At 37.7% G+C, this 10,771-nt stretch overlaps 1 protein-coding gene across 4 annotated transcripts in view; it reads right to left on the bottom strand.

Annotated features, from left to right (window-relative positions):
• Nucleotides 1-6,354: 6,354 nt before the first annotated feature.
• The window catches only part of Smarcal1 (SNF2 related chromatin remodeling annealing helicase 1), a 72,498-nt gene continuing 68,081 nt past the window's right edge, over nucleotides 6,355-10,771 (bottom strand). For all 4 annotated transcript variants that reach the window (XM_074071675.1, XM_020170155.2, XM_074071676.1 and 1 more), the window contains 2 exons: nucleotides 9,858-9,954; nucleotides 6,355-6,713 (listed from right to left, as the gene is read on the bottom strand). In XM_074071675.1, the coding sequence (XP_073927776.1) occupies nucleotides 6,474-6,713; nucleotides 9,858-9,954 (337 nt within the window). In that variant the 3' untranslated portion in view covers nucleotides 6,355-6,473. The remainder of the gene's footprint in view (nucleotides 6,714-9,857; nucleotides 9,955-10,771) is intronic.

Raw genomic sequence — 10,771 nt, 5'->3', positions numbered from 1 at the left:
GAAAAAAAATTATGCAAAAGAGCCTTCAAAAATCCAAGTAGCAGGTCACAAAAAAAAAGTAGAGGATCTCATGGAATGGGAGAAGTAAAGGCTGTACAAGACAGCCACGACCTTAATTAGTTTCTTTTTTGTAAATATGATAAAAAAAAATCAAGGATACAAATTTAAAGTGGGGACGTGCTGGATTCAAATATCCCTTAAGGTTAACTATCCAAGGTTTATGCATCTATTTGATTCTTTCCAGGGCAACTAAAAAAGGTTAGAGTAAGTTCAAACAAAGACAAAATTCTTACCAGTGTCAAAGACAAACTCATCTGTTTTAAGAGTGCTTTTACTTTCTGTTCAGTAGAGGAAATACAAAGTCAGCTCCATTCCTTATCTTCTTGGGACAGACACTGAGAGAAAGAGATTGCCCACTGGGAGGCAGAGGCCCCCTCATCAGGACAACGCAGTAGGCCAGTTTTGTCTATTCTGGGCAGACTGGGTTTGACTGCCCCAAGTGGTTGGATGAGCCTCCGTGCCCATCCTAAGGAAATGTTTCTATTCTCTCTCACTTCTTTTTTCTTTCAGGTGGACAATGTAATCTGACAGTGGTGTAGTAAATACTATTAACATTCCTGACAACTCTCCCTTAGGATATATATTAAAGAACTGAAATTTTAAAGGAAAAACTCAAGGGACAAAGTTAATTTTACTTTATAAAAATGAATGGCCAAACCTGATATATTAATTCCCCCAGAGTAGGCCTCTAGTCTGGGACTCCAATCACAAATTTGGTAATCTAAAAATAATCAGATAAATAAGCCCATTGGGCATAAGACAGTCACAGTAGGCTGGTTCTGGATAAGGGGGGAAGAAAAATGGTCCCATATAGCTGCCAAAATGTCATTCATTTTGGGGTCCCTCACTTTCTTTCCCTATTGGACTTACATCAACTGCTTCTTACTAAGCCATTTAAGTTCATTTAACTAACTCCAGCTTCTGCCTTTTGTCTAACAGGAAAATTTGGATCCTGTAAATTTGTGTTAAAAATTAACAGAAAAGGGATATAAGATGCAAAGTGACCAGGAGATTTAAGGAGGCCTAATTTATATAAAATTAAAAAGTGCTAACTCCATCTTGGTGTCCCCCCCAAAATAAATTCTAAATGACTATTCAATTCACAATTATAAACCTCTAGAAAATAAATGATTTATCTAAAGTCACACTCTGAATTAATACAGTTGTTTTTCTGTGTGTGTTGTTTTGTGTACATCCATTGGTCTGTGTCTACAAAAGAATCTTAAAACAATGTTGGGCAGAACTTAATATGCCCTGGAATTCCAGAAAATAACGGACTAGCTACCAGTGGACATTTAATCTTTACATTTTTTGAACTCATTATAAGCATGATTAAATTGATTCATGGCATGCCTAACTTTAAAAAAAATTTGTGTGTGTCAGCTTCTTTAAGATGATTCTTGAACGATAATTAGAGGGGCTGTTGCCTTGGTCTAATTATCTGGGTTTTTCTGCTGCCTCACTCAAGGCATTTAAGAGTTAACTTTCAAGCTCTGGACCAAAAAAAAAAAGGGTGTGGGGGGGTCATTTTAAACTCAAGTGACCGCCATGATTGCCTAATTTAAGGCTTACAAAAGGGAGCCTAAAGTTTGGTTATTTAAACAAACAATCTTAATCCATTTTGTTCTACCCAAAATATAATTTTGATTCAACCCTCTTTTAAAATATATTTGGGTATATTAGTAAATTGTGTTTTTGCAAATTACTAGTATATACAAAATAATTTAAATTGGTTTCTTTCTAGGTCTTCATTAAGAATATGACTACTAAAATTATTGTGTTGGGTTAAAAAAAGTAATTTTGCCTAAATTCAAAAATGTTGTAAAATACAGATAAAAAAGGAGCTATAAAAGAAGATATGGTAATGTATTCTTTTTAAATGATAGGAAAAATATAAGGAAAACCTTATATTTATAAAGTATGGCTTTGGTCTAAAGAAAAGGATTGTCCCAATTTGGGGGAAAAAAAGGGGTGGAGAAGGATAAGGACAGACCCAGAGGGCCAGAGCTTCAAAGTAACTATATCTTAAACTGTATGAGATGGAGCTTCTTAAAAGCTTATGTATATAATTAAGTTGGCTATAATTAAAAAGTTATCTAAAGGATTTTCTGAGGTCAAAATTTAATACACTAACTCTATGTCTAATATTACAATGCTTTCTTTAAAATGCTGTACTTAAAAACTGAATCTTAACTGAGTCAAGAATCATTTGAATGTCAGTTTATGTCAAAATCTTTTAAATAACCACTTTACAAACAATCATTATTTTAGGTGATTCTAGTACATCCTATATGCCTGTGACTAAAAATATGTAGAGCTGGATGTCTGAACTTTATCTCAATGAAACACAGAGTTAAAGATACACCAACTTAATACATACAAGGTAACAAGCGCTCTCTATTGTACAATATACACTACACTTGGCCTGCATCTATTTGCCTTCGCTAAATGACCATTTTTGTATGTATGATACACTTCTATATTAAAAAGTCTATTTAAGGTAACACTGTTCCCTAGTCTTATAAGAGGCCTTTGATTTTTGTCAATGCTATAAACCTATTATCCTACTGAGCCAAAGATTCTAAATTTGCTTCAAAAATAAAAACTAAGTCAATATGTAAAGTACTTCTGTGTAGCTATGATAATTGTTACTGACTCCTTGGTATGTTAAATGTTTTTATGTTCCCTAAGTATACAAGTCTTGTAAAATACAAAGCTTAAAAAACACTTCAACAAACTAGTGTCCTCCACACTGAGATAGTTAATGTTGCCAACTTTTATGGCTTGTGTTCATGTGCTGATATGTATCATGACTTCCATCTTTAAGCGAAGTTAATTACACTCAAAGCAGTGCCACTCAACTAAAAGAATTGGATGTTTGTCACCTAAGAGTACATCTATAAACAAGCACATTGTACCTTACTTAAAATTCACTTATTCTTTGTGTGTTTGTGTGTGACTGGGGTTTAAACTCAGAGCTTCATGCTTACAAACCAGATACTTTACTCTTGAACCACACCTCCAATCTATTTTGCTCTGGTTATTTTGGAGATGGGGGGGCTCTTAAACTATTTGCCTGGACTGGCCTCAAAGTGCAATCCTCCTGCTCTCAGCCTCCCAAATAGCTAGGATTATAGGCATAAGCCACTGCACCTGGCAAAATTCATTTATTCTTAAAACAAAATTAAATGGGGATATATATATATATATGTGTGTGTGTGTGTGTGTGTATATATATATATATGTGTGTGTGTGTATATATATATATATACACACACACATTTATGTGTATGTGCATGTATAGTAACCTTTGACTACATCTATACGTATATATAAAATTATTCTTTATAATAAAATAAAAACTTAAAGGTATCTTTAAGAGGGTTAAAATGAGAAATTGATGAATCTGAGATAATGCTATCAATCATTATTATCTTTTTCTAACAGAGGTAAATAGACTTATTTGTCAACTGCTAAACTTTCTTCAAAATTCTAACCATGACTGTCCTTTAAGTCTTTTGTCATCCACAGTTTGACTCCTTCTCTAAAGCATTTACAATCAAGGTCATGGAAAATGGCTCTAACAAATACTTATTTTCTTCAATGTTGACTGTTACCTGATTTGGTTCCTATCGTATTTTTTCCTGTAAAACTTTCTAACTGTTGCCTGTTGACGTCCTATATATTTATGCTTATAAATCCTATATATTTATACTTACAAATTCTAACAAAACAATTCTGAGTAACTAAGACATTACCTACAAGACAAACAAAAATAAACTTAAAAAATGGACTCCAGGTAAGCTCAGCCTAAGAGTCATTTTTTCTAAGCCTCTTAGTTGCTTAAATTTGGCCAAAGGTCTGTCACTTCTCCCCTGACATGGGATCACATCAGTCCATCCAGAAGAAATCTAATACTGGCAATGAGACACAATTAGCCACACAGGATTTCTTCAGTGAAAGCTGTTCGGAGTCTAGGGGAAAAATGGTGTCACTTATGCCAATCCTTCCAAAGTAAATGAAGCCAATGGGTTAAAAAAAAATGTTCTTATGCATAATTACCTGACTCTAAAGACAAGCCCTCTCACCAAACACCTCTAAACCAAACTCATGTCTTGACAAATGGCTTCTATTTTAAAAAATAACTATTTCCACCAATTCCAAACATAATTTAATAGTCCGTGTTCATAGTTATTTCATATCAAGGTGCTAATCATGCAGTCCTTCAAGACTGACATTCACCAATCAAAACAATGTCAGATCCTGCCCCTTGAGTCTTAAAGGTTTATTAACCTCCTAGGTCTTTAAAAGATCCTAATACAAAGATTATTCATATGTGGGAAAATATTACTCTGTTGATTTATGATACTTTTTTTTTTTTTTATAAAATATTCCCTAATTTCTTCTGTGGTTTCTTTTCCAGTTCAGGACCACGTGATACTCCTGGCACCATCTGATCCTGGCAGTCTGACAGCTGAACTTCTCATGTCATCCCCTAGAACAGATAGGGCACAATTGCTGGTCCCTCATTAAGGACAGCTAGAAGTAATCACAGAAGACTGACCTCTCTCTACCCATCAACTTTCCTTAAGATTAAGGGAATAAAGCTGTTTAGGGGGGAAATGAGGCAGGATACATCAGGAAAAAAGAAGCATGAGAAACAACAGCCAGAAATTCAGAGATAAACACTGAATGGCTTGATTAAAACCACACAGGCACTATTTTCTTTGCTTGAAGCCTTACACCCCCTCAATAAACTGCAACATTTAATAAAAAGGAAAAAAAGGGGGAGGAGGAAAGAACAGCTCTCCCTCTGACCCTGCCTGCTTACCCAAATAATTAGTGTGCTCTGGGGAACTGAAAAAGGGTATCTTACAGAAAGGCACCTGGGAAAATGACTCCCCTGAGCACAAAACGTGTCTACAAGGATGGACACCTGTCTTAAAGGGAGCATTTGGCAGGACCCATCCTTTGTTTAAAGGGATGCTCAAACATGTGTGTCATAATCACCCAAATTTAGTAAGTGGGTCAAAATTTTTTTTTTGTGACACCACCATGAACTCAGCACCCAAGGGCCAGGTAGAGGCCTCCTCCCTTTTGGAGACATCCTTCCTGATTCTGGTAACAACCTCATAGCAATGCTTGGAACAGTTTGGTGGGCATACATATAATCCCAGCACTTGGGAGGCTGAGGTGGGAGGATGGCAAGTTGGAGACCAGCCTGGGATACCATGAGCCCATCTCAAGAAACAAAAGCAAAAACCAACCTGCCTCCCCAAAACAAACTATTTGATTATATTTATTCATACTCAAAACTAAGTCCAGATCCCTTACCATGACCTGTGAGTTCTACATGACCTTGCTCTTCTAATAATAAAATTACCTATTATTCTTTCCCCATGGCATTCCATTCCCTTTATCACTTTCTACACTGGAGCATCCAACACAAAAACCACCAGTCACATGTGGCTACCAAGCACCTAAAATGTGGCTAGTCCAAATTGAGATACTGTGTTACACAAACACTGGATCTCAAAGACTGAGAACAAAACCAATTACAAATTTCTCAATTTCTCTTGCCTTTTTTTCAGGCTTGGGAATGTGGATCAGTGGTAGAGAGCTTGCCCAGCATGTATAAAGCCCTAGGTTTGATCCCCAGCAACCTACACACAAAAACATACTATAAATGTTGAAATAATAATATATTCAGTTAAATATATCATTAATTTTTTTTTAAAAATGCTTATTAGAAAAGTTAAAATCACATAGTGGATCATGTTGCTCTAAACCAGGGGCTGTCAAATATGGACCATGTCAGCATTCAGCCACTGCCTGTTCTGCACAGCCAATGAGCTAAGAATGGTTTTCTCACTTAAAATGGCTTTTAAAAAATCAAAAGAATAACTTGGGACACATGAAAATTAAAGAAATTCAACTTTCAGTGTCCATAAGCAGATTGGAAGAGGGTTTATACATATTGCTCCTCCACCAAGACACCCAATTGTCATTTTTTTTAGTGAAGCACTTAGGACAGTGACTGACACACATTAGGTACTCTATAAATATGTAATTATTAAAATATAGATATTGGGGATTGTTTGCAGTACCTCATTATTTAAAGAATGTGAATTATCACTATTACAAGCCATTGTCTCTTTCTAAGCCAGGAAAGACTAAGGTTAATTAAGCCCTGAAGCAAGTTTCTTCCTAGTGAAGTAGGAATGGAAATGCTGGTATCCCACTGGGCTTGAAGACAGACCCAGGTACTGCTACATGACAAGAGGAATACAGGCCTTATAAACAAAATACCTTGTTTTATTTTATTTTAATGAATTCCATGATTTTTATTTTATTTTATTTTTTGGAGGGACTGGGAATTACATGATCTAAAAAAAACATTATTTTTGCTCTTCTTAGAAAGGAGAGGTAAAGCTGTCCCAGTTATCAAAAAATTCAAATCTCCCTTTCTTTGGTGGACTGGCCGTCAAGGTGCTTTCATCCAGGTTGTCTCCAAGGTCCTGGGAACCACTTCCAGAGGTTCCTAAAGAACTCCCTGGGTCAAAGGACTCTGCTGCCTCCAGGAGCTCCATGTCACTTTCATTTTCCTCAAAGGACTTCTGGAATAGGTCATAGATCGTCTGCTGCTTTGGGTCCTTCATCAAAGAAAGAAAAGAAAAGGTAAAAGGAAGAACCTTGGCTTCAACACCAACTCTTTTCCACTGTGGGTGGTGAAAAAGCTCAAAGGTGAGAGACATTTTATGCTGTCAGGAAGCGACATCTCAATAAACGATTTACCACTAAAATGGCCTTCCTGCTTCAGTGTCTGACATCTTTTCTGCTACTCTTTGGGTTATAACTAAAAAGAAATAGTTGTGACAGCAACAAAGAAGCTGCTCTTGCTCTGTACTTTATGTTGGAAATGTTTTCTCCCTTGTTAACTTCCAAATTAGTATTTCAGTACTGAAAAAGTTCTAAGATCACTTCCTTCTAAGCCTTTCCAAACTGAAGAGTTAGTTAAGCTGTAATTCACCTCTCAAGTCTCTGTTCAGTTATGAATTCGACCTCATTTTCAGAGTGGATACCTACCTGTCTCTGTGTCTGATGACACAGATGATCAAAATGCCCACCAACTGCATCTGTCCATTGTTCACAAGGGTGCAGTGTTAAACACCAGGCCCAGGAATGACAACCATCACAAATGATGGGCTAACTATCACCTCTCTGCTGAGCTCTCCTAAGTTACTTTCCAATCCTGACCATCGTTCAGTCCAGAAGTACATTTTCAACATCTCCATGGACATCCAAAATTCCATAAAACTAAAATAAAAAATGATTTCTCAGTTCACATCCCCAAGCCAGTTTCTCTCCTCAAGAATGGTATTTTTGAAAGTCTACCAACATTCTTATGGTTTCCTGCTTGAAAACACCACACCATGGTATCCTTAGTATAAGTTTGTTCCTTCCATCGCCCTTTCCTATTAAGGCACTCTCCTGACTTGGCCTACACCTCTTGGTACCTACAAGGATTTGCAATAGTTCAACTGTACTTTTGCCTCAGGTTTCTTCCCATCTCTATCAGCCTCTAGGTCTCTGCTAGTCTGATTTTATTTTCAGGCAGCCCTTTAACAATTTCCTGTTGTGTTTTGGGCTCCTTGTGTCTAAAGTTGCCTGGCTTTTCCATCTTTTGTAATTAGGTTTCAACCTAACTGGACACTATTTAACTGAATCCTTCCACACTGATGAAATGAAGTTTCCTTCAGGGAAGCATGCCATGTAAGATCTCCAGATTATTCCATTGACCTATACCCCATGTTTCCTAGCTTTTCAGAATCTAGCCTTTTGGAGCAGAAATTGATATTAAAGTTCATTAAGTTTGAACCTAACACAATCCACATGTCCTCCCAAAGGATATCAATGTCTTTTGTGAAGCTTTCATCAGAGAAAGACGTGCAAAGTCAAGAAAACAGTACCCTAAAAGGCAGTCCTTCCCAAGAAGAAATACCTACTAATGTGTATTTGATTATGGTGATGGCAACACTATATGCAAACTTGGAGCATGCATAATTAATTAGAAACAAGGTTCCAAGATCAGATTAATATTTCATTTCCCTTTTCAGAAGGAAGGCTATCTTACTGAGACATAACCTTTTTTGCTTTTGTCTTCTGTAAAGGAGGCGACATTTTCTGTTGTTAATGAAAATTTCAGCCCTCTTTTTTTATAGTGATAAATGATAACAGAATTTATTAGGAGAGGAGTACACTTTCAATAGACTGAAAGTGGGTCATCTCTAGAGTGAGAATGAGAATAACCTCAGCCCTATCTTAATAAAAGTAAGTTGATAAAATTTTAATCAAAATATTGATAAATCTCATTTATGTTATCTTGTATTTTAGGCAGAAATTCTTTACTAATCCAGAGTAACTGAGGGAAATGCCAAGATGAAAAAAAAAGTTCAAATGAGAATGTTTCTTTTCAAAGAAATATAAGAATATATTTATATTCACCATTCAATTGAATTAAGAGTGTATTCAAAAGCTTAAAAATAGGTTGCTTTAAGATTGGCATAGTAACTGTTTTTGTCTAAAAGGATTATGTATAGTAGACACTTAAAATATAATCTGAGTCTTATTCCAATAATTACATTAATAAAAAAGGATTTATCTGCTGAGTAAATGTAAATGATCAAATCCTCAGATTCTTAAGTCTTAAGAGTTACCTATAAGACTTTGGTGATTTAACTCAACTTCTGATGCTTAGCAATTCCACATAAGAAGGCACCTCAGTTCTCTGATGACTACACCATGAAGCCACCTTCCTGCATGAGGTACAGCTTCGCCCAACTCTCTCGCTAAGAACAATTTACCTATGAGTCACAGGAGCCAGTATCCCTTGAGTTTTCATTTTTGTTGGTTAACTGCCTGAGTGTTGAAAGAAGATAGGCCCTTAGTGGTCTCTGAGCTTCTGCTCTATGGTGTCTCACTGAAATGGAGAAGCACAAGTCCAAGACAGCCTTTGGGCTAGAGTGTGCAGCCAGAGCACGCATGGAGGACCTGGGACTGTCCTCTCCAGGGCCAACAAACCTCCTCTCAACATCTCTGACATGTGTACCTGGTCATGGGAAGATGTCCTCTGACTTCTTATATCCCTTTATAATGATGCCTGTGGCTGATGCCACAGAAGGAATGATAGGCCAAGATGCAAAGGCTTCAAGTTGGTCTAGTTTAACATGCCCTGTGACTTGATGTCATGTCTCAGTTTATTCCTCTATAAAATGGGAAGACACTGAGAATACAACGAAATGAGATAGGGGAAAATGTTCATTGAAGCAATGCCTCCTTTTTTTTTTTTTGGAGGTACTGGGGTTTGAACTCAGGACCTCATGCTTGCTAGGCAGGCACTCTATCACTTGAGCCACACCCTCACCCCAAATGCCCTATTTTAACACCCTCCAGTTCTGTGCTGGAGACATTCCATGGTAGCCCTACTGTGTGGTTGGTGCTGCTATTATACTTTTTGTGACAATTCAACAGTTGCCACGGGAAGTTTTCCATCAGTTTCTCATGGCCTGATGGACAAAGCAGCATTTGGAAGCCTTGGTTTTTAAGAATCTCTTGAGACATGTAAGAAGCATTAGGAGTCAATGTCATCGCTTCCCATAAAGGGCTGCATGTGTGGGTTGCAGGCTCTTCATTTTCAGCTCCAGGAGCAACTCACACCCCACTCAGGACCCATGGTTTGGCAGATGGCTTGCTGCTTCCCTCTGCTCCAGTAATGGGGAGCCATGTGCTGCTGTTACCTTGTACAAGTAATCCGTAGCTTCTGTCATTTCTGAGAAATTGGTCTCAGAAAGCCCAGCTTCCCCCAGAATTTTAATCTTCTCTTGAATCAGGGGCCTGTGGGGGAGAAATGAGCTGCAGTGAATACAACCTTCCCAGAACCAGCAGCCAATTAAAATGAAACCACCCTCCTCATTACTATGGGACGGTGATGTGGTAACTGTTTCACATCTATACATCTCTCAAGGCACAAACATCCACCTGAAATATGTGTCCCCATCAGTTGAACAACTTCCAGTTGAAGGCTCGTAATACCAGGTTCAAAGTTCTTTCTAATGGAAGATGCGTAGGAAATAAATGCTACCTCACTGCAACAAAACTTTGAGCCTGGTGACAATTACAAGCTGCCCAGTGAATAAATCCACTGAACACATAGGGAAGTAGGGTGATACACAGTATTTCAGAGGTCAGACAACTTGGTCGTAAGGCTGGACACACATGAGTAGTTAACACTAATGAGACAATCAAGAAACTTAATATTAGGAAGGGGAAATGGGATTGAGAAGGACCATTTGGGGAATTTTTGCTTAGGTAATAGACACAAACTACCAGGGTTGCAAATGGGCTCCCGGCTCTGTTCATGAAGCACTGCATGGCCCAGGGCAAGCCGTTCCCTGTGTGTCCAGCAGCAGCATTGTAAGATGTGGCTATCACACCATACATCATAAAAGGAGAAAGGAGGCCATTCTCTGTCCTAAAGAGTGTCTTCATGGCTGGGAACACAGCAACTTACAAACTGAAACCATCTATGTCATCACAACCAGGTCCTAACCAGCAACTGTCCTAGTATTAGACCTTTATTCCGACAAGATTTTCTCCTGCACCCTGCAAGTCCTCAACAACATGGTAATCACTAAAGAAGGTTCTGCTGTGC

This window comes from Castor canadensis, chromosome 4, assembly GCF_047511655.1.
Source record: "Castor canadensis chromosome 4, mCasCan1.hap1v2, whole genome shotgun sequence".
NCBI classification, from domain to species: Eukaryota; Metazoa; Chordata; class Mammalia; order Rodentia; family Castoridae; genus Castor; species Castor canadensis.
Note: the sequence above shows the minus strand (reverse complement) of the source record. Positions and strands in the feature narration are given on the sequence as shown.